At 37.3% G+C, this 24,554-nt stretch overlaps 1 protein-coding gene across 1 annotated transcript in view; it reads left to right on the plus strand.

Annotated features, from left to right (window-relative positions):
* MAP7D3 (MAP7 domain containing 3) overlaps positions 1–24,554 on the plus strand; it is a 116,601-nt gene that overhangs the window by 33,165 nt on the left and 58,882 nt on the right. Inside the window, exons 7-11 of the mRNA XM_078147730.1 lie at positions 3,751–3,852; positions 8,615–8,740; positions 13,293–13,394; positions 18,156–18,281; positions 20,948–21,093. Coding sequence (XP_078003856.1) covers positions 3,751–3,852; positions 8,615–8,740; positions 13,293–13,394; positions 18,156–18,281; positions 20,948–21,093 — 602 coding nt within the window. The remainder of the gene's footprint in view (positions 1–3,750; positions 3,853–8,614; positions 8,741–13,292; positions 13,395–18,155; positions 18,282–20,947; positions 21,094–24,554) is intronic.

The following is a 24,554-nucleotide window of genomic DNA, read 5'->3' on the forward strand; positions in this document are numbered from 1 at the left end:
GAGGATATGTCTATCAAAACCACCAACCCTATGTACCAGTAGCCATGAAACATTCTTTACAAAAGCAAAACAAAGTGACTATAGTATTTGAAGAATGGGCCAAGTCTCATTAAGAAAAGTCATAAATAATATTCGATAAGTAACAGAAACACCATGCCAGAAGACAGCATTTATGTTAAGTAAACTGCCTCCCTCCTTCTAGATACTAGGCATTTTTCATTAGTCCAGTACTCACCTGGCTCCTAAGAGGCACTTAAAAAATGCTAGTCGACTGACTGTTCTGTGCTGCCTCCAAATCTGGTCTTGCATTATTGACATGCACAAGGTAGGCATATAATTAGATCTGTGATAAGTAATGTCCTAGCTGACTGATTATAGACTCCATACTTAATCCACTCAGGTGATTTTCTAGGACATCCGTGATTGCGTGACTTAAAGGCAACCTCTCTCACCAAGCCCTGAGTTACTGTGGCCTTTCTTAAGGAAACATGGACACACAGTTCCCAAAGCCAGTTTAGTGGAACCCCTGACCCTGTTCTCTTGCTCATATACTAGGACTAACTAGTAGTTAAGGGCACAACAAATCATGCGAGGTATGTGAAGGATATAGTGTATGATACAGGACCCGCCCTCAAGAAGCTTACAGTCTGCATGAAAAGGCAGGCATAGACTTGTGAGAAGTCAAAATATGCCAAATGAATTGTATAGACTGTAACAGTTGATGGGAACGAATGATAACTGTAGATTGGACTAATTGAGCAAAACCTTTCGCATTGTGTCTGCAGTCTAGGTGGATATTGTGGTCTAGTGGTTAGTATGTTGTGTGTATATATTATATATGTAGTATATTTTACGTATAGTCTTCTGGTGAACTATAGAACTGAATGCAGCCTTCTTGAAAATAGTGAGCAGTGCCATTCACTCCCGCTTTGTGCCCATCTTGCCAGAGAGTAACCTAAAGGTCCCTGTACATCAAACTCCTCTTGTGCCTCCAGCCTGGCATAAGCCTGTCAAAGGTTATGCAGAGACTTTCCTAGTTTCTGTGTTGCAGTAGAAGAATCTGCTGTAGGACCACTTCCTTGAAGTTCAGATCCTTGTATCAGGAAAAATGATTTTATATTTGTGTAAAATATCACTATTTTAACATGCTTATATTTCCTTTGGGACTTGTAAAATATCAAAACAAGTGTTTTAAATTTTAGTATCTCATTTGTTGATATTTTCAGGCCCATAGCATTTAGTCATGAACCCAGAAGACCTTTGCATTTCTTATGGCTTCCAGAAGAGGAAATGGAGATGTGCCCTAAAACCTTTTCCCCTTAAAATGGGGAAAACTCAGATCTGTGTCCTTGAGCTACGAGAGGTTTCAGATGCCCAGGAGATGGTGCCACAGAGCTCGTGGCAGGAGACATTGGCCCTTGTAGGCATACTGTATGTCACTACATTCTATGCTGTTTATTAGTTGGATGTCTGAGTTGACCAGTAGAAAAAACTCAAAGAACATATCAGTCTTAGGGAAAACAAGCTGTCCCCACGTGCTTTAAAAATTACATTGTACCTGGGCAGCTAGGTGGTGCAGTGGATAGAGCACCGGCCCTGGAGTCAGGAGGACCTGAGTTCAAATCTAGCTTCAGACACTTGACACTTACTAGCAGTGTGACCCTGGGCAAATCACTTAACCCTGATTGCCTCACCAAAAAAAAAACCCAAAACCCAAAAAATTACGTTGTACTAATGCTGTCTGTGGTGAAAGGAACAGAAGTGGCAGCTGTGTATGTTAATGACCTGACCTCTCTGAGCCTCAGTTTACTCAATTGTAAGTTGGGTATAATGATAGCACCTACCTCATAGTATTGTAGTGAGGATCAAATGTAACAATGAGTATAAAGCGCTTTCCAGACCTTACAGCACTGGCGAAACAAACTGTTGTTAGTATGAATATAAAAGCTGTTGCAGAAAAGAGAGTGGTGTTTTGGTCATGACAGCGATCAGATTGTAACAGAAGCCTCCTTTAATAAAATCTATAGAAAAAAGTGCTAGAGAAAACCTAGTTTATGGGAGCACACACTTTTTTCTTCCTAGATTCTTGTCATTAGGCTGACCTATGGTGGAGAATTGTCCAACATTGATTGGGTATGGTATAGGACTCAGGGGTGGGGAAGCTGTGGCCTTCTAGGTCCTTGGTTGTAGCCTTTTGACTGAGTGCAAGTTTTACAGAACGAATCCTTTTATTAAGGGGATTTGTTCTCTGACGTTTGGATTCAGTCAAAGGGCTGCACTTGAGGACCTAGAGGACCACATGTGGCCTTGAGGCTACAGATTCCCCACATCTGGTAGGTGCTGGCCTTGCATTCTTCCACGTCACTTCCTTTGTCCTGGGAAGAACATACAATTGAATGCTAGAGAATTTGAGGGAGAAGGAACCTTCTAAGTTAGGTAGCCTTAGCCTCTCATTTTACAGAGAAATAAACAGGTTAAGGGCCAAGGAAGGGAAGTGACTTGTGGAAGATGAAACAGATAGTAAACAGCAGGTCCAGAATTTGAACCCAGTTCCTCTGACTCCACCATGCTGCCTTATCATCGATTCCTTATTTCATGCCTGCTTTCTTCAGTCTTTGGGTTGAGCTTGTTGGTAAGAAAGAGGACCTCACTGTTAAGGTGAGTAATTGCTTCTATGACGAGGCTTGGTTCTTCTGCCATTGCCAACTAGAAATCAGTTTTATCCTGTGCTATAATGTCATGCAGTATGGTTTGCCAGGCAATATCCTTTGCATATGCTTTCTTATAATGTCTGGTTGTATCGTTTTGAACTGCATTTCACGTATTACTGCTTAACAAAGGGGTTTGTTTGTGAGATATCTCTTCCTCTGCTGGCTTCTGGTATCCTATTCTGAAAAAGCTCTGATTTGGTTCTATCAGAAATAAGTGACAATTGAGGCCACATTTGATCTGAAATTAGAATAATTATTGAATTCATACTTAATTATTAAAAAATACTTTCTTAAATATGTTACTAAATGGGGAATGTTTTTTGCTGCTAGTTTTTGCCCTATTTTAGGATAATGAAGATGTGGAAGAAGAAATTGGCTTAAACAAATCCATCTGATGGAAAAAGACTTTTGGGGCATGACTAAAATAATATGTTTTATGGATTTTTTTTTCATATGAGAAATATAAAACTTTTTTAGTTTTCCTGTTTTCTTCATGACATAGCCAGTATCAACCAGTAATTGATATCAGGATTGTAGCTGGATTTCTAAAAGTAGCATTGTAATATTTTTGAAATGATTTCTCTGTGTTCGTTAGGAAAGGTTAAGTCAGTGCGTTTCTTTTAATCCCAGTTTTAATTTTGAAGTCTGTAATTATGGAAGACTGTCTTTTAGATTTAAGAAATTAGCCAGCTTACCAAATTTTTCTTATTATCATCTTTCTAAGTTTTATAGGTTATTCTATACAGAGTATAAACTAAACAGAAGCAAGTATGTTTTCTGCTGACTCTGCATACATTATTCCCATGCCCAGAATAGAAATCCACGTAAATTTGCAAAAGCAGGTGAAATTTGTATGACTTAGAGTTAATGACTTACCTTGAACATCATGTACCTAATTGTGTATATTCATCTGAGAGCCAAATTACAAAAATGCGTTTTCAGGACAGAATACTTATGCTTCAGTGAATACTTGTGATTCAGGGAATGATGCTTAAATATTTGAGCTATGATTATAGTAAATACTGTTTTTTTCCTTCAGGCAACAGATATGCTTCATCTGCAGTGAATCTCAAACAAACAGATTCTGTCATCAGTAAACGTTTGTCATCATCTTCAGCCACTGTTCCAAATTCTGACAAGAGTAAGTGTAGTTATTTCATGGGTTTCTGTGCAGGGAGATTAACTCTTTCAACATGTTTATTTTGATTGTATAAATTAATTTTCATATTCTTCAAGATTTTAATTTATTTGGAATGATCACTCCATTGTACTTTGAAGTAGAGGAGCTGTTCATCATCCCTTCAATGTCATTTTCACTGATGTGTAATCTTGGTTTATGATTCTTTTATTAATCCTGCCAAATGGATTTACTGGGCTTGAATTGCACGATTTGCTATTCAAAGTGTTATTTATTGTGACTAAAAGAAACCAAGACTTAAATTATAGAGTGTTTTGAGGCTAAACGTTTCTATCTTCCTTCTATTTATGTGTTAAATAATGTTATTAATCATTATATTCTAAGTTAGCAATGAAAATTCTTTTCCAGGGACTATGTTGATATATTAGCTACTCCCAGCTACTCATTGTGACTAATGGCTGGCTAGATGGTGTAGTAGATGAATGCTGGACGTGGTTAAGTTTAAATTCTGTCTCAGACACTTATTAGCTATGTCACCCTGGGCAAGTCACTTCACTTCTCTGTGCCTCAATTATCTTCATCTATAAAATGGAGGAGTTGGACCTGATGTCATCTAAGGTCCTTTCCAGCTCTAAATCTCTGATGCCATATATATAGAAATGTCCACAACTTCTGATTGTTTGACATAATTAATGTTTAGGGGAGACTGAGGGCACAGGTTAGTTGTGGCTCCCATCACAGTAATCACTTATTGAGTGAATTATGTTTGGTGGTCATATTGCACAGTAGGAAAATTCAGTCAGCAGAAAAAATGAAAGTAGCAAAAGCATTTAATTTATACAGATGAAAAGCAGTGAGAGACTACCACAGTCTCACTCACTCTCTGAGTGGTGTCCGTTTTCCTCAAAGTGACTGTTTGGTAATTTCTGCATTTGAGGAAATGGAGGCCATTGGGGAGAAGCTGAGGAATGGAGCATTCTTTTCGGTTGCTTCTTGGTACTGTATATGTATTACAGTCAGATTCCATTACAGAAAAAGAGTGTGGCCACTTGTAGTTCAGCTCCTCGTATCATGTTAAATCATTTGATCTTCGCGTAAAATCTTAGCATTTCAATATGTTTCTATTTCCTGTGGTTCTTTTTTTAGGTAGCAAGATGACAGGTCTTTTAAAATTTCGTAGTTACTTAGGTTATTGATATTTCCAAGTCCTTAGTATTTTTTCCCTGATCTTGAGATCTTTTCATAATCAAGCTTATAGTCAAAATAAGGCTTTAAAGGTAAACATTTTCTTTCCTAATAAAGTAAAACCCAAAAGGTTTCAATTCTCTCAAAGCTTCCTTAGTTTTTTCTTGGTGCAAGAAGGTTAGTATTATTATCATTATTATTGTTGGTAGTCATGTAGTAAAATTGGAATGACTTCTTTTCTATAATAAGTCATATTGATATAGCGCTTTAAGCTTTGGCAAATATTTTCCTTTCAACAAACCTGTAAGGAAGGTAGTGCAAGTTTTGTTATCCTCTTATAGATGAGGAAAATGAGGCTTCTGCAAGGTTAGGTGATTTGCCAGTAATCACACAGCTAGTAAAATATTTGAGGCCAGATTTGAACCTGGAGCTTTTGACTCCAAGGCTACCACTACCTGTTATACCTCAAGGTCGCCAGATATTAACTGATAGACCTGGCATTTAAAAGGCAAAATAAACATCTGCCAGGTCTTCTTTTAAGTAATCCCTTCTGACACTTGAAGCATGTTTAGTCTACAGAGATCAACATTACAGACAGAAGTAAATTATGCGATGAGATGCATAGTATTGTAAATATTTCTCTTTTAAATGATGAATGATTAGAACCTTCTGTTTTTCCTTTACTTGTAGTGGAAATAAATACTTCAAGACACATAACAATTTACTCTAAAAATATTTCATCTCTTTATTTTCACAGTATGTTTTTAAAAAATTCATAAATTGAGCAGATGACTTAATTAATGATCATTTTTCAGTTGACAAAGGAACTTCCAAATGAGTCGGTACTGTTTTCACGAATGTGCCAGTGTGCACTTTCACTTTGTAGCTGCTAAAAAGGACTTGTACTTTAAGCAGCTGGCCTAACAAAGAAAGGCCCTGAGCATTCTGAGCAGCCTCTCCCCAGCAAGGGCCAAGACATGGCTCATTTTCCCTTGTTTTGTTTTCCTTGCAAAACTAGGAAAGTACAAAGAAAACAGTTGGGATTATTCAAATTGTGAGATTTGCAGCACATATGACACTAATGGAGGGGGGTGGTAAACATTTTAGATGATGGATGGAAATGTTGAGACACAATAGCAGTAGACTTCAGAGACTATGTACAGAATTACAGTGTGCTTATTCCTCAATTCAGAGGACTTTGATATCATCAAACACTCTATTACTACTCCCTCTAATCCTACTGATTTTCCCATTTGTTTAGGTGTTTCATTTCTTTTATTAATACTAATATCTATAAGTAAAAATAAATAATTTATTGCTATATTTATGCATGCTTACATTTTATAAAGTGCTTTGAGAGGTAAATTAGCTTACATTTTCTTAGAATTAGTCTGTAAGTAAGATATGGAAAGTAGTAAATGCGTATTACCAGTATGGTAAAGAATTGAATGATCAACTCCAAATTCCATTATTTAAATAGCTTGTTTCAAATGATGTTCCTTTGCATTTGGTCTCTAAGAGGAGCGAGCAGGAGAAAAGAAGCTTATGTTTGACTAGAGCTGGTAGTGAGACTACTTTTTCTGCACCAGTAGGGTCAGACTCCAGTAGAGACATAAGGATCCCTGCAGGCCACAGATTGACTTAGTTTTACAGTGTCATGTTATCTGTGTTTTATTGTATTATTATTTAGTTTGTTAATTATTTTCCCAATGGCATTTTAATCTGGTTCAGTGGCACTTGGGAGTGTTGTAGGGTGGTATGTTTGATGCCTCTGATCTCCAGACCTAGACCAAGTGGAAGATCCTAAAAGGTCATCTTAATTGCTTCAGAAGTTATCCTCACAGTTAGAAACCAAAGGATTTCTCTTCTAACTAAAAAGGTGAACATGAATGCCATAAATGAAGCCAGTAAAACAGAAAACCTTAAGTAAAATTTGCCAAGTATTGCTTACAGGCAGCTCAGCAGGGTGACTACAAGCACATTCCACCCACTGTTGTTAACTGGTTCCAGAAAAAACCACACTATGAGATGAAATAATGTTATGAGGAGTTAACATTGTTGGGGCTTAAGTGCCATCTGCTTTGGGTCTTGAGTAATCAGCCAGATAACCTCCTAGTAAGGTTTTGCATGCTATTGATAGGGGAAGGAAGTGATGTTCATTATAATATATTAATGACACTATCATGAAATGACACCATTAAAGGTGACATTGTGGTAGAGTGTGCCTATATAAAATTAAGCTGAAGAGATAGTTCATGGGGGATAGAGATAGAGTTTTGTTGGAGGACTAGGTGTACTTCAGACGTTTTCATTTTTAGTTTTAGTGAATTATGGAAATTAAATCTTAGTGGCTAGTTTTTACATTTTGAGACAAGCTTCTTGTTGTCTTTATGACCTGTGTGTACAGAGTGAGGAAAATAAGATTATGTTTTCATATTTATAAAGGTGAGACATAGTATTTTGTAATAAGCTATTACCTTTTAAGAATTACTATATCAAAATTAAAAGTTTCTTAGTTTTCAAGGCTCTTTTCCTAGCTAACATTTCCCTTTCAAACAGCTTTGGATGTTTTGTTTTGTTTTTTTTGCCAAACCAAACCTTATATAATAGTCACTTCTTATTTCTATAGGTAAAATCCTATTACAGTCTATATCATTGTGGAAAAACATTTAGAACATACAGCTGGAAAGGACCTTCTAGATCATCTAGTTCAGCCCCTTCATGTTGTAAATGGGGAAACTGAGGTCCATCCTAAAGATTCTAGTGACCTATCCTAAACCACCCAACTTGTAGGCCCCAGCTGCTGTGATCTGACAACATTCATATAGCATTTGAAAGTTTGCAAAGCTTTTTATGCACATTAGCTTCTTTGAACCTCATGACAACCCTGTGAAATCAGTGCTGTAGGTTAGTGTTCTTATTTTACAGATGGAAATTGAGGCCCGAGAAGGTTAAGTGACTTGCCCATGGCCATACAGACAGTGTCAGGTGGAATGTGAAGTCATCCACCACACTGTGTACCAGTCAGATTGGAAGAGGATTGTTCCAGCCAACTTAAATATTTACGAAATTATCGATAGTCCCTTGGTTTTTCTGTGATTAATTTAAGTAGTATTTGAGAGTCAGTGGTTTGAGAACTTGTATGCAAAATAACATAAAATAGCAATTGATTTGAAAGTATTTTCAAAGTTTCTTAAGTTGTATGTAGTCATGAAGTCCACATGAGTTCTTCTAAAAAAGACTATATACCATACAAGGCCTGCTCATGCATCCCCATTACCCAAATGCTTTCATTTAGTGTGCTGGTGGTATACTATGACTTTTTCCTCCTTTTTTTTTTTTTTCTTCAGTTAACCTCTTCATTAACATTGCATGTGTTTAAAGACCAGGATAACCAATGCAACCCTATCAGATTGCAGTGTTTAATCTATTGTGATATAATATGTTGCTCTCATTACTACTTCTGTTTTTATGCTAAGAAATTTATCATGTGCAGCCATTCATATTGCTCTTTCTTGCTTTGCCTTTATTTGTGTGAGAATTCTGGTTGAATCCTTTTTGATTTGTTCTCATTATTCAGCTCGGCGCTTTCAGATCAGTGCTCTGGAGACTAGTATAATCAATCGCCTTCTCACCCCTACACAAGCCTCTTTAGCTAAAAGCAAAAGTGCTGCTGTATTATCTGCTGCTGGAAAAGATCCCTCAGGTAACAGGCATTTGGAATAAGCCTGCAAGCTTTAGCGTTTGCACTTACAAAGTGAGATTTAATATCCAACTTAGCCACATCGCTATTTGAATCAATCGCTATATCATAGCACTGTGTATTTTACATACAACATTCAGTTACAGATTTATTTTATGGCTCCACTGTAGCATTATAACAGTAGATAGATGAGGCCCCTGATCCCCTAACTAGCAACTAGTCTGTTGGCCTATGTGTGAATAAATCTAGAGGAATTTAGAAAGTACCATAGCGCCAGCTGTAGAGGAAATGTAATGCATTACTTCAGTCAGGAAGCAGTGATTTGAAGCACCTACTAGGTGCCCAGGCACTGTGCTAAGCACTGGAGTTACAAAGAAAGGCAAAAGACAGTCCTTGCTCTTGAGGAGCTCACAGTCTAATGGAGGGAGTTTTCATTTTTCCTTAAAAAAAAAAACCCACAGTGAACTGCCCTTTACCATTTTAATTAGGGGAGGAAGACTAGGAAAAGTGAACTACTTGAAATTCTGCTGGGAGTATCTCAGTTCTAGGATATGTGTCCTCTAGAGTTCCAGAAACAGCTGTGTATAGCATAAAACCCACTCAAGGTACCTGGTGAAAAATGTTCTTTTGTTCTGATTCACTCTTACCTCTCCTAGATTCTCTTCTCTTTCCTTTTTTACAACCACACTTCCCTTTCATTTTCTCTCTCCTAGCCCTTTTTCTCTTTGCTTTTTGCTGCTTTGATGCCAGTTAGGACACAGAATTCTAGTGCTAATGTTGGTGTGCTTGGGGTTCATTCAGCCTTGCTTTGGCCCATTTGTTCTGATGCTTCAGCTTGTTTTGAGCCGATTGTGTGTCCCTGACTTTTAGGTCACTTTTTTTTTTTTTTGCATCTAATCACCATCTTGTTTTGCTCTGAAATGTTAGATATTTCTGACTCTGCTTTAACTTAGCATCATTCCCAAGACAATTGCACAATTTACCTGAGCTTCTACAACTGGTTGAAAGCTAGTCACTGTACTTAGGAATACCAACAGGCTTCCTTTGGCTTTCTTGTAGCATAAAGTGTTGGTCTGAAAGACTGTAATTTCACTTCTGTAGAATTTTGTAGATATTTAAGCAAAACAGAAATATCACCAGTGGATGGGAGGAACAGATGAATAGAATTTTAACACTGAAAATCGGACAAAGATTTCTCTCCTTCCCCTCTTCTCAGTTTCATCAAGCCTTCCTTTTCCTTTGCCTGGGAGTCTATATTTATATTTTATTTTCCCTTTCCTTTTACATCTCTTTCTTGTTTCTATTCTCTTTTTTTCCCTGAACTTCTCTCCTTATATTCTGTTCTCTGTCCCACTTTTTTCTGAGGTTTGCCATTTTGAGGTGGTTCTGAAAGTATCTGATCAATGATGCAAACAATGCTGCTTTGCCCAGCAGAATATTTTGAGGTCCCCGCTGGGCTATTTTTCGTCTACCTTGGAAGGATTCTAGCCATCAGCGTGGGGAAGGGACAACCAGCTTGGAGGAATGAGGGCATTCAAATCTGTTCCTAGTCATTGGCATCACGTATCAGAAATGGAGGGGCATTGGGTGTGATGCACATTTAAATGAAGATTACTAAAACCCTGCTTTGTCCTGATTCCCAACCCCCCCTGGGGATCCCCCCCCTTCTTTCACGCAGGGTCTCTGTTACTGCTCTTCTATACGTGTGTCCGATGTAGTCAGCATGCCAGCTCTTAGAACATCTTGATGGATGGAATAGAAGGGCCTCTTCCTGACCTACACATTGACAGAAATAGGAGAGGGCAAAAGCTGTGCAGACCTTTTTTGGTAGGAACACTTAGGGTGAGAAAAATACTCTGGAAAACACGAGGCTGAATCACCCCATATCACAGTACATGACTCCATCCCTTAATTTTGCAGTTGGACTCAATCACTCAATAGATGTTGTTGACTGAGTGACAACTAAAAGACCTACAAGCAATCAGAGGCAGTTAGTTCCCAACTAACGAACAGGCTCTGGTCCAAAAGATTGGTTGTTGCCAATTTAAAATACATTTTTCCTTACAAAATAAACTGCCCATACATGCCCACAGGGTCGAAAGTAAAGCATCTTTAAGCCACAATATGCTGGAAGTATATACAGTACGGAGCTTATGGGAGTCCCCAGTCTAGAGCTGAAAGGGACCTGAGAGGCTCTTGAGTCCAACCCTCTCCATCCTCATCTTCTGGAGGAGGAAACTGAGGCCCACAGAAAAGAAGTGAGTTACTTGTCCAAAAGCACACAGACAAGTGACAGTGCTAGAATTTGAACTCGGGTCCTTTGACTCCAAATCTGGTTCTCTTACCATTGTATTCTACTACCTCCTTCATGGCCCTGAGCAAATTATTTCCCCTCTTCAGACCTCCAATTTCCTACTATGAGGAGGACTGCACTATCCAATTCACAGGAATGTTGTAAAGAAAGCATTTTCTAAATTGTAAAGCGCCAAGGACGTATACACAATTCTCATCACTTTCCCCCCAGTATTTGACTGCCAATACCAAGTGTCATTTGGAAAACTGTCTTTTCAGAGTGCACTTAACATTAACATCAGCCTGAAATGTTCTAGAAGATTCTACTACACCCTAGCTAAAAATACTCAGGTCATCCATACAGGCTATGGCAGATGTCCCTAGTCCACTTCCCAAGGTATTAACCAGTCTCTGGAAAGAGGAACATGAATTCCTCTGTCTAGAGGGTAAGACACTAAACTTGTACCTCCCACCTGGCATTACAAATACCCTTTTTGGCTCTGACTCTTCACCCAAGGCAACTCACCAAAAAACCTCTCCATCAATCAAGAGCTGTGATCATTTGAAGCAGGTGCCAAGAAATTCTTTTAATAAGGCTTCAATTCTAACCACAGGATATGTATCAAGTTGGGTCCTGGAATTTCAGTACCTCTGTTTCACACAGACTTTCACTGTCCCATCCGTTTTGAGAACAAGAACTACCAGAGTGTCCCCACTTCCAGGACTACTCTTCATGAAAAGTATTCCTGAATAATTTGTTCTCTGACGTTTGGATTCAGTCAAAGGGCTGCACTTGAGGACCTAGAGGACCACATGTGGCCTTGAGGCTACAGATTCCCCACATCTGGTAGGTGCTGGCCTTGCATTCTTCCACGTCACTTCCTTTGTCCTGGGAAGAACATACAATTGAATGCTAGAGAATTTGAGGGAGAAGGAACCTTCTAAGTTAGGTAGCCTTAGCCTCTCATTTTACAGAGAAATAAACAGGTTAAGGGCCAAGGAAGGGAAGTGACTTGTGGAAGATGAAACAGATAGTAAACAGCAGGTCCAGAATTTGAACCCAGTTCCTCTGACTCCACCATGCTGCCTTATCATCGATTCCTTATTTCATGCCTGCTTTCTTCAGTCTTTGGGTTGAGCTTGTTGGTAAGAAAGAGGACCTCACTGTTAAGGTGAGTAATTGCTTCTATGACGAGGCTTGGTTCTTCTGCCATTGCCAACTAGAAATCAGTTTTATCCTGTGCTATAATGTCATGCAGTATGGTTTGCCAGGCAATATCCTTTGCATATGCTTTCTTATAATGTCTGGTTGTATCGTTTTGAACTGCATTTCACGTATTACTGCTTAACAAAGGGGTTTGTTTGTGAGATATCTCTTCCTCTGCTGGCTTCTGGTATCCTATTCTGAAAAAGCTCTGATTTGGTTCTATCAGAAATAAGTGACAATTGAGGCCACATTTGATCTGAAATTAGAATAATTATTGAATTCATACTTAATTATTAAAAAATACTTTCTTAAATATGTTACTAAATGGGGAATGTTTTTTGCTGCTAGTTTTTGCCCTATTTTAGGATAATGAAGATGTGGAAGAAGAAATTGGCTTAAACAAATCCATCTGATGGAAAAAGACTTTTGGGGCATGACTAAAATAATATGTTTTATGGATTTTTTTTTCATATGAGAAATATAAAACTTTTTTAGTTTTCCTGTTTTCTTCATGACATAGCCAGTATCAACCAGTAATTGATATCAGGATTGTAGCTGGATTTCTAAAAGTAGCATTGTAATATTTTTGAAATGATTTCTCTGTGTTCGTTAGGAAAGGTTAAGTCAGTGCGTTTCTTTTAATCCCAGTTTTAATTTTGAAGTCTGTAATTATGGAAGACTGTCTTTTAGATTAAGAAATTAGCCAGCTTACCAAATTTTTCTTATTATCATCTTTCTAAGTTTTATAGGTTATTCTATACAGAGTATAAACTAAACAGAAGCAAGTATGTTTTCTGCTGACTCTGCATACATTATTCCCATGCCCAGAATAGAAATCCACGTAAATTTGCAAAAGCAGGTGAAATTTGTATGACTTAGAGTTAATGACTTACCTTGAACATCATGTACCTAATTGTGTATATTCATCTGAGAGCCAAATTACAAAAATGCGTTTTCAGGACAGAATACTTATGCTTCAGTGAATACTTGTGATTCAGGGAATGATGCTTAAATATTTGAGCTATGATTATAGTAAATACTGTTTTTTTCCTTCAGGCAACAGATATGCTTCATCTGCAGTGAATCTCAAACAAACAGATTCTGTCATCAGTAAACGTTTGTCATCATCTTCAGCCACTGTTCCAAATTCTGACAAGAGTAAGTGTAGTTATTTCATGGGTTTCTGTGCAGGGAGATTAACTCTTTCAACATGTTTATTTTGATTGTATAAATTAATTTTCATATTCTTCAAGATTTTAATTTATTTGGAATGATCACTCCATTGTACTTTGAAGTAGAGGAGCTGTTCATCATCCCTTCAATGTCATTTTCACTGATGTGTAATCTTGGTTTATGATTCTTTTATTAATCCTGCCAAATGGATTTACTGGGCTTGAATTGCACGATTTGCTATTCAAAGTGTTATTTATTGTGACTAAAAGAAACCAAGACTTAAATTATAGAGTGTTTTGAGGCTAAACGTTTCTATCTTCCTTCTATTTATGTGTTAAATAATGTTATTAATCATTATATTCTAAGTTAGCAATGAAAATTCTTTTCCAGGGACTATGTTGATATATTAGCTACTCCCAGCTACTCATTGTGACTAATGGCTGGCTAGATGGTGTAGTAGATGAATGCTGGACGTGGTTAAGTTTAAATTCTGTCTCAGACACTTATTAGCTATGTCACCCTGGGCAAGTCACTTCACTTCTCTGTGCCTCAATTATCTTCATCTATAAAATGGAGGAGTTGGACCTGATGTCATCTAAGGTCCTTTCCAGCTCTAAATCTCTGATGCCATATATATAGAAATGTCCACAACTTCTGATTGTTTGACATAATTAATGTTTAGGGGAGACTGAGGGCACAGGTTAGTTGTGGCTCCCATCACAGTAATCACTTATTGAGTGAATTACGTTTTGGTCATATTGCACAGTAGGAAAATTCAGTCAGCAGAAAAAATGAAAGTAGCAAAAGCATTTAATTTATACAGATGAAAAGCAGTGAGAGACTACCACAGTCTCACTCACTCTCTGAGTGGTGTCCGTTTTCCTCAAAGTGACTGTTTGGTAATTTCTGCATTTGAGGAAATGGAGGCCATTGGGGAGAAGCTGAGGAATGGAGCATTCTTTTCGGTTGCTTCTTGGTGCTGTATATGTGTTACAGTCAGATTCCATTACAGAAAAAGAGTGTGGCCACTTGTAGTTCAGCTCCTCGTATCATGTTAAATCATTTGATCTTCGCGTAAAATCTTAGCATTTCAATATGTTTCTATTTCCTGTGGTTCTTTTTTTAGGTAGCAAGATGACAGGTCTTTTAAAATTTCGTAGTTACTTAGGTTATTGATATTTCCAAGTCCTTAGTATTTTTTCCCTGATCTTGAGATCTTTTCATAATCAAGCTTATAGTCAAAATAAGGCTTTAAAGGTAAACATTTTCTTTCCTAATAAAGTAAAACCCAAAAGGTTTCAATTCTCTCAAAGCTTCCTTAGTTTTTTCTTGGTGCAAGAAGGTTAGTATTATTATCATTATTATTGTTGGTAGTCATGTAGTAAAATTGGAATGACTTCTTTTCTATAATAAGTCATATTGATATAGCGCTTTAAGCTTTGGCAAATATTTTCCTTTCAACAAACCTGTAAGGAAGGTAGTGCAAGTTTTGTTATCCTCTTATAGATGAGGAAAATGAGGCTTCTGCAAGGTTAGGTGATTTGCCAGTAATCACACAGCTAGTAAAATATTTGAGGCCAGATTTGAACCTGGAGCTTTTGACTCCAAGGCTACCACTACCTGTTATACCTCAAGGTCGCCAGATATTAACTGATAGACCTGGCATTTAAAAGGCAAAATAAACATCTGCCAGGTCTTCTTTTAAGTAATCCCTTCTGACACTTGAAGCATGTTTAGTCTACAGAGATCAACATTACAGACAGAAGTAAATTATGCGATGAGATGCATAGTATTGTAAATATTTCTCTTTTAAATGATGAATGATTAGAACCTTCTGTTTTTCCTTTACTTGTAGTGGAAATAAATACTTCAAGACACATAACAATTTACTCTAAAAATATTTCATCTCTTTATTTTCACAGTATGTTTTTAAAAAATTCATAAATTGAGCAGATGACTTAATTAATGATCATTTTTCAGTTGACAAAGGAACTTCCAAATGAGTCGGTACTGTTTTCACGAATGTGCCAGTGTGCACTTTCACTTTGTAGCTGCTAAAAAGAGGACTTGTACTTTAAGCAGCTGGCCTAACAAAGAAAGGCCCTGAGCATTCTGAGCAGCCTCTCCCCAGCAAGGGCCAAGACATGGCTCATTTTCCCTTGTTTTGTTTTCCTTGCAAAACTAGGAAAGTACAAAGAAAACAGTTGGGATTATTCAAATTGTGAGATTTGCAGCACATATGACACTAATGGAGGGGGGGTGGTAAACATTTTAGATGATGGATGGAAATGTTGAGACACAATAGCAGTAGACTTCAGAGACTATGTACAGAATTACAGTGTGCTTATTCCTCAATTCAGAGGACTTTGATATCATCAAACACTCTATTACTACTCCCTCTAATCCTACTGATTTTCCCATTTGTTTAGGTGTTTCATTTCTTTTATTAATACTAATATCTATAAGTAAAAATAAATAATTTATTGCTATATTTATGCATGCTTACATTTTATAAAGTGCTTTGAGAGGTAAATTAGCTTACATTTTCTTAGAATTAGTCTGTAAGTAAGATATGGAAAGTAGTAAATGCGTATTACCAGTATGGTAAAGAATTGAATGATCAACTCCAAATTCCATTATTTAAATAGCTTGTTTCAAATGATGTTCCTTTGCATTTGGTCTCTAAGAGGAGCGAGCAGGAGAAAAGAAGCTTATGTTTGACTAGAGCTGGTAGTGAGACTACTTTTTCTGCACCAGTAGGGTCAGACTCCAGTAGAGACATAAGGATCCCTGCAGGCCACAGATTGACTTAGTTTTACAGTGTCATGTTATCTGTGTTTTATTGTATTATTATTTAGTTTGTTAATTATTTTCCCAATGGCATTTTAATCTGGTTCAGTGGCACTTGGGAGTGTTGTAGGGTGGTATGTTTGATGCCTCTGATCTCCAGACCTAGACCAAGTGGAAGATCCTAAAAGGTCATCTTAATTGCTTCAGAAGTTATCCTCACAGTTAGAAACCAAAGGATTTCTCTTCTAACTAAAAAGGTGAACATGAATGCCATAAATGAAGCCAGTAAAACAGAAAACCTTAAGTAAAATTTGCCAAGTATTGCTTACAGGCAGCTCAGCAGGGTGACTACAAGCACATTCCACCCACTGTTGTTAACTGGTTCCAGAAAAAACCACACTATGAGATGAAATAATGTTATGAGGAGTTAACATTGTTGGGGCTTAAGTGCCATCTGCTTTGGGTCTTGAGTAATCAGCCAGATAACCTCCTAGTAAGGTTTTGCATGCTATTGATAGGGGAAGGAAGTGATGTTCATTATAATATATTAATGACACTATCATGAAATGACACCATTAAAGGTGACATTGTGGTAGAGTGTGCCTATATAAAATTAAGCTGAAGAGATAGTTCATGGGGGATAGAGATAGAGTTTTGTTGGAGGACTAGGTGTACTTCAGACGTTTTCATTTTTAGTTTTAGTGAATTATGGAAATTAAATCTTAGTGGCTAGTTTTTACATTTTGAGACAAGCTTCTTGTTGTCTTTATGACCTGTGTGTACAGAGTGAGGAAAATAAGATTATGTTTTCATATTTATAAAGGTGAGACATAGTATTTTGTAATAAGCTATTACCTTTTAAGAATTACTATATCAAAATTAAAAGTTTCTTAGTTTTCAAGGCTCTTTTCCTAGCTAACATTTCCCTTTCAAACAGCTTTGGATGTTTTGTTTTGTTTTTTTTGCCAAACCAAACCTTATATAATAGTCACTTCTTATTTCTATAGGTAAAATCCTATTACAGTCTATATCATTGTGGAAAAACATTTAGAACATACAGCTGGAAAGGACCTTCTAGATCATCTAGTTCAGCCCCTTCATGTTGTAAATGGGGAAACTGAGGTCCATCCTAAAGATTCTAGTGACCTATCCTAAACCACCCAACTTGTAGGCCCCAGCTGCTGTGATCTGACAACATTCATATAGCATTTGAAAGTTTGCAAAGCTTTTTATGCACATTAGCTTCTTTGAACCTCATGACAACCCTGTGAAATCAGTGCTGTAGGTTAGTGTTCTTATTTTACAGATGGAAATTGAGGCCCGAGAAGGTTAAGTGACTTGCCCATGGCCATACAGACAGTGTCAGGTGGAATGTGAAGTCATCCACCACACTGTGTACCAGTCAGATTGGAAGAGGATTGTTCCAGCCACTTAAATATTTACGAAATTATCGATAGTCCCTTGGTTTTTCTGTGATTAATTTAATAGTATTTGAGAGTCAGTGGTTTGAGAACTTGTATGCAAAATAACATAAAATAGCAATTGATTTGAAAGTATTTTCAAAGTTTCTTAAGTTGTATGTAGTCATGAAGTCCACATGAGTTCTTCTAAAAAAGACTATATACCATACAAGGCCTGCTCATGCATCCCCATTACCCAAATGCTTTCATTTAGTGTGCTGGTGGTATACTATGACTTTTTCCTCCTTTTTTTTTTTTTTCTTCAGTTAACCTCTTCATTAACATTGCATGTGTTTAAAGACCAGGATAACCAATGCAACCCTATCAGATTGCAGTGTTTAATCTATTGTGATATAATATGTTGCTCTCATTACTACTTCTGTTTTTATGCTAAGAAATTTATCATGTGCAGCCATTCATATTGCTCTTTCTTGCTTTGCCTTTATTTGTGTGAGAATTCTGGTTGAATCCTTTTTGATTTGTTCTCATTATTCAGCTCGGCGCTTTCAGATCAGTGCTCTGGAGACTAGTATAATCAATCGCCTTCTCACCCCTACACAAGCCTCTTTAGCTAAAAGCAAAAGTGCTGCTGTATTATCTGCTGCTGGAAAAGATCCCTCAGGTAACAGGCATTTGGAATAAGCCTGCAAGCTTTAGCGTTTGCACTTACAAAGTGAGATTTAATATCCAACTTAGCCACATCGCTATTTGAATCAATCGCTATATCATAGCACTGTGTATTTTACATACAACATTCAGTTACAGATTTATTTTATGGCTCCCACTGTAGCATTATAACAGTAGATAGATGAGGCCCCTGATCCCCTAAACTAGCAAACTAGTCTGTTGGCCTATGTGTGAATAAATCTAGAGGAATTTAGAAAGTACCATAGCGCCAGCTGTAGAGGAAATGTAATGCATTACTTCAGTCAGGAAGCAGTGATTTGAAGCACCTACTAGGTGCCCAGGCACTGTGCTAAGCACTGGAGTTACAAGAAGGCGAAAGACAGTCCTTGCTCTTGAGGAGCTCACAGTCTAATGGAGGGAGTTTTCATTTTTCCTTAAAAAAAAAAACCACAGTGAACTGCCCTTTACCATTTTAATTAGGGAGGAAGACTAGGAAAAGTGAACTACTTGAAATTCTGCTGGGAGTATCTCAGTTCTAGGATATGTGTCCTCTAGAGTTCCAGAAACAGCTGTGTATAGCATAAAACCCACTCAAGGTACCTGGTGAAAAATGTTCTTTTGTTCTGATTCACTCTTACCTCTCCTAGATTCTCTTCTCTTTCCTTTTTTACAACCACACTTCCCTTTCATTTTCTCTCTCCTAGCCCTTTTTCTCTTTGCTTTTTGCTGCTTTGATGCCAGTTAGGACACAGAATTCTAGTGCTAATGTTGGTGTGCTTGGGGTTCATTCAGCCTTGCTTTGGCCCATTTGTTCTGATGCTTCAGCTTGTTTTGAGCCGATTGTGTGTCCCTGACTTTTAGGTCACTTTTTTTTTTTTGCATCTAATCACCATCTTGTTTTGCTCTGAAATGTTAGATATTTCTGACTCTGCTTTAACTTAGCATCATTCCCAAGACAATTGCACAATTTACCTGAGCTTCTACAACTGGTTGAAAGCTAGTCACTGTACTTAGGAATACCAACAGGCTTCCTTTGGCTTTCTTGTAGCATGAAGTGTTGGTCTGAAAGACTGTAATTTTACTTCTGTAGAATTTTGTAGAGATTCAAGTAAAATGCTTTCTCCACCGAAGTTTGATGTTCAAAAATGAAGTTTCCTTTTTGTCAAGACATGCCAAACATTTTTTAATTGGCTACTCTGTGCAAGGTGCCATGCCTAGGGTTTGCATCCCTGAGGAGACGGGCAAAAACAAAATAGCCCCTTCCATCTACTGGAGATTGGCTTTCAGTAGGCAAGAAAAACATGAGGGAAAAAATCCAGGGTATGTTCTGGAGTACAGAGAATTGTTCAGTTTGGCTAGAGCATTGAATGTGTAGTGAGGAGTACTGCGAGGCTTGAAGGGTAGATAGGATGGCACCAGATTCTGCCAGGCAAAGATGTAACTTCAGTCAGAAGATACACAGTATTCAGTGAAAGTTTTTGAGTGTGAGGATGACCAAGCTTGTGCATCATTTATGTAACGGTCAGAGAGATGCGATTGGAGGGCAGAGGCAGTCTTGGTGGTTTTGTTAGGTTTTCATTAGAGATGGACACTATTTCATTTGCCACGTGTGACATTTTAAACTTGACATTTAATCTTTTGTTCCCTTGGATTGATGTTGAATTATTTTTGGTAATGGATGAGAAGCATAGTAATGCTTTTTTTTTTAAAGTGACAGTTCATTATTTATTAAGGAGGTTCTAGTCAATATTCAGATATAGGAGGACATACAGTTTACTTTTCTTAGGAAAATATCTCCTAGTTGTCTTATCAGCTAACTCAAAGCAGTTAAAATATGTCTTTATAAGGAGAATTTAAAATGTCAGTACTATTTGTATGCTAGGAGAAGTAATTTGACACTATTTGGAATATTTAATGAATCAAACTTGTCTATCAGTTTGTTTTTTTTAACATGATGTGGCAGTGACTTTGTGTTCTCAGAGGCTCTGCCAGTGAATGCAGTGCTGGGTTTTCACAGGTCCTTCCCGGCTTGAAAGGCTTCAGGTACCAATCTGAAGGTAGAGTATGCGTCTGTCACTTGAGGATCAGGTTCACTAAGTGTAGAGAGGCCACCAGATGATGAATACTTTTGAGCAAAACACCTCATTAAATCAATTACTAAAGTGTGGAGGGCTTGTATACTGCAGCCATCACTATGATCACAGAACCTTGAAGTATGGAAGAACAGTAAAGTATTGGAATGTTTAGCTTAGGATATAAACCAAACGTGGAATTATTTCTATGGTGTGATTAATTTTCCTGAAACAGATGTTTTAGTTACTTACAATTTGTAATTTTTCTATTGACAAGCTGATTCTGAAGTATGGTGTGATTGAGTGAGAAATAAGTATTGTATATAGACTTTGGAAAAGCATCTTATTTTTATCTACAGTAAATAGGCTTGCTTTCATGGTGTCATTATTCTTAGTGTTGCTTTTGAAATACTAATTGTGTGGTGGTGGTGTCTCATGTTTATGACACATTTTCAGTATATGCTTCCCATGCTGTTGCGCGATCTCTTTGATTTCTAATAGACACAATCTTTTTCTCTTTTTTCTTTTCCTGTTCTTAAACTGTTCACTTGGCTCTCTGTTTTGTCCTGTCAAATTCCTAACTTTGTAGAATTTCACCTCTGTCCTCGTTCAGCTGCCTCCAGTACTATCAGCTCTGCAGTGCAGGCCCCTAGAATGCCCATGCGAAGCCGCAGCATTGACAGACCGAAGTCTCCCATGGTAGCCGTTTCAACAAGTGCTATGGGCTCTATACAGGTTTGTTACAAATTTCCTTATATTGAAGATGGGTTTTTTTTTTTGGGTCTCCTGAAATATATATTTGCATAAATTTTGATTGGGATGGTTTCGTTATATATATTAAAGTATAATATGATTTCCAAAAAGTAAATTCTTAGTTATCAGTGGTATTTTGCAACAGAATATGGCTAATTCAAATAGTTTTAGCCATTGGTTTAAACTTTTCCCTATTCCTCAACCATTTTTAAAAAGAGTTGCCAAAAAATTCAAATGCTGGCCATTTTGTACTTTAACCAATTTCCCCTACTAATTGTGGAGAAGAGAGTAGGCAATAAGTGAGTAGTGAAGTGATCAAAAGAAATCATAATGATGATGACAGAAACTAAAGAGTTGGGAAAATCTCTAAATTGTATACTGACTCACCCATGAAGAGTTGAGAGTTGGCAGAATACTCATTTTCAGAGAGGCTACCTTCATGGAAACGCGAAAGTGTGTTTTACATACTCAATTAAGTTATCAATGGTGATAGTCCTTTTATTTAAAAGCTGGATGCCTACTATTGCCTTTTAGGGCTTGTGTATATGACTTTTTCTTCCATGCCTCTCTGCCTGTGAGACACACACACACACACACACACACACACACACACACATACACACACACACACACTTTTCCCTGTGACCTTTCCAATGTACTGTGATCCTTTTCTGGACATCCCACTCTAATCATCTCATTTTCCAGCTCAACTCTTCTGGCTTTTCACTTTAGTGACAGAGAGCCTGGTATGTGAATCTCTCTTGGAGTTTGCTGCACTGGCTAATGGCCAAATTGGGCCTATTGGTGGCCAAGCAGTGCTTACCTGTGGCCACATTTTTAAGGCCTTTGGCGTCAGTTATACAAATAGCTGAAGTTTGTGAAGACTTATCTAAACCCATTTGCAACATTTTTTGGCTTTACCAAGATTCAGGGCTTATATGTTATATTATCAAGGTTTAGGACAACAGGTTATTTGTATTGTATCTGGAAAGGAAAAGGATTTGAAGGAAAATTATTGGTTCCAGATACCTGATGAATAAATGCAGATGTTTAAGCATATTTAAAAATTCATTTTGGTATTTTGAGGATATTATTTTTGTTTATTGTTTTAGCTTTATTCTTTTAGGATGACTTGAAAACTTGAAAAAAAATAGTATCGGAGGCTTGACTTCATTTATTTATTTATTTTTGGTGAGGCAATTGGGGTTAAGTGACTTGCCCACAGTCACACAGCCTAGGAAATATTATGTGTCTGAGGCCAGATTTGAACTCAGGTCCTCCTGACTCCAGCGCCAGTGCTCTATCCATTGCACCACCTGCCTGCCCCAGGGGGCTTGATTTTAAGTGAAAATTTTTTATCCAACTTCATAAATTATTACTGAATTATTGGATTGGACCATTACTGCACTGAGCCACTCTTCAAGCTAGTCATAGTTATAAATACAACTTTTAAAAGATGAGGTACATTTTTGCCAGTATATTGCCAGCAAATAAGGAGAATGTAAAACCACATAGACTGATTAAAGGTACTAAGCAGTGCAAGAAAGATAAGTGCCTGTTGGAAGTAAAAGAGTCCTTTAAAACTGATAAAAAATTCTTTCAGCATTATCATGCCTTGGTACTAGATGCTCATATATTGGTGAAGAATCGTGATGGTTTGGCATTTAAGAAACTCTAAGTATAGTCTTTTCATGCAGATAGAATGAGTTTTTATTGGTGTTTTTTATCATGATTATCCCCAGTGTTCCTCCCTTTTCTAGAAAGCTACCACATATTACAAATAGTATTTTTTAAAAACAGTAAAAAGAAAAAGAGGTGGGAAAAAAAATCGTCATGCCTAATCAATGCATTAAGAAGTCCAAAAAGGGGGCAGCTAGGTGGCGCAGTAGATAGAGCACTGGCCCTGACAGTCAGGAGGACCTGAGTTCAAATCTAGCCTCTGACCAAACACTTGACACTTACTAACTGTATGACCCTGGGCAAGTCACTTAACCCCAATTGCCTAAAAAAAAAAAAAAGAAAAAGAAATCCAAAAACCCACAAAGGGGTGGGTTGGGGGTGTCCTCTCATCATATCTCTTCATTGATGTCATGCTTGATTTTCATAATTTTGCTACATTCCCTTGGGGGGGCAGGGTGTGTGTGCATGTGTATGGTTCTTTCTGTTTACGTTGTTGTAGTCGTTATGTGTATTGTTTCTTGCTCTTACTTCACTCTATATCAGTTCATATAGATCTTGCCATGCTTCTCTGTATATATTACATTTATCATTTCTTACAGTGCACTAATACTTTATTTCATTTGTTTGTCCATTCCCTCATTGATGGGGGGAGGATTTATCTATTTTGTTGTCAATTCTTTGCTGCCACAAAAAGTCCTGCTACAAATATTTTGGTGTATATGGGGACTTGCCTCCTATCATTGGCTTCCTTGGGTTATGAACTCAGTAATGGAGTATCTGGGTGTGGACATTTTAGTCATGTTGTTCACATGATTGCAACCAAATTGCTTTCCAGAATGGCTGTACCAATTCACTGCTCCACCAACAATGCATTAATGTGCTTATCATTTCACAATCTCTCCAACATTGGATATTGCCATTTTTGTCATCTTTGCCAATTTGCAAGATATGAGGTAAAACCTCAGGGCTGTTTTGATAATGTATTTATCTTATTACAATTGATTTGGAGCCTTTTTTCAGGTGGTTGTGAATGCTTTGCAATTCTTCTTTTGAGAAATGTTTGTTGATATCCTTTGACTACTTTATCTATTGGAGTATGGCTGTTCGTCTTATGTATATTTGTTAATTTTTTATGGATTTTGGAGACCAATCCTCATCAGAGAAGTCTGAGACAAAGATTATTTTCTTATTTGACCACTTCTCTTCTTATCCTAGGTGCATTAATATTGTCTTGCAGAAGCTTTGCAGTTTCATGGGATCAGTTCCCATTTTTATCTTTTGCAATTGTCTTTTTCCCTTGTTTGGTTAAGAATAGATCACTTGCCTATACCTGTGAGAGGTATATGATCAGTTTCTCTTCTGATTTTTTAATATTATGATCTTTAATATTAAGGTGGTATATCCATGTAGAACGTATTATGGAAAGTAGTGTAAGGTATTGGTCTAAGTTGAAGTTCTGCCAAACTGTTTTCCAGTTTTCCCAGCAGTTTTTATCAAATAGGGAGTTCTCTCCTAAGTGTTGTATGTATTCTGGTTTATCGAGTACTGGGTTATTGAGTTCCATTGTTTCTGATTCTCTCTTGTCTAATCTGTCCCATCAGTCTACCTCTCTTTCTTAACCAATACCAGATGGCTTTGATGACTGCTGCTTTATAATGTAGTTTGAGGTCTGGAAGTACTATTCTGTCTTTGTCCTTAGCCTCTTTTCATCATTTCTCTTTTATATTCTAGATCTTTTGTTTTTCCAAATTAATTTTGTTATA

Source organism: Phascolarctos cinereus, unplaced genomic scaffold (assembly GCF_003287225.1).
Source record: "Phascolarctos cinereus isolate Bilbo 61053 unplaced genomic scaffold, phaCin_HiC Scaffold_8;HRSCAF=390, whole genome shotgun sequence".
Lineage (NCBI taxonomy): Eukaryota > Metazoa > Chordata > Mammalia > Diprotodontia > Phascolarctidae > Phascolarctos > Phascolarctos cinereus.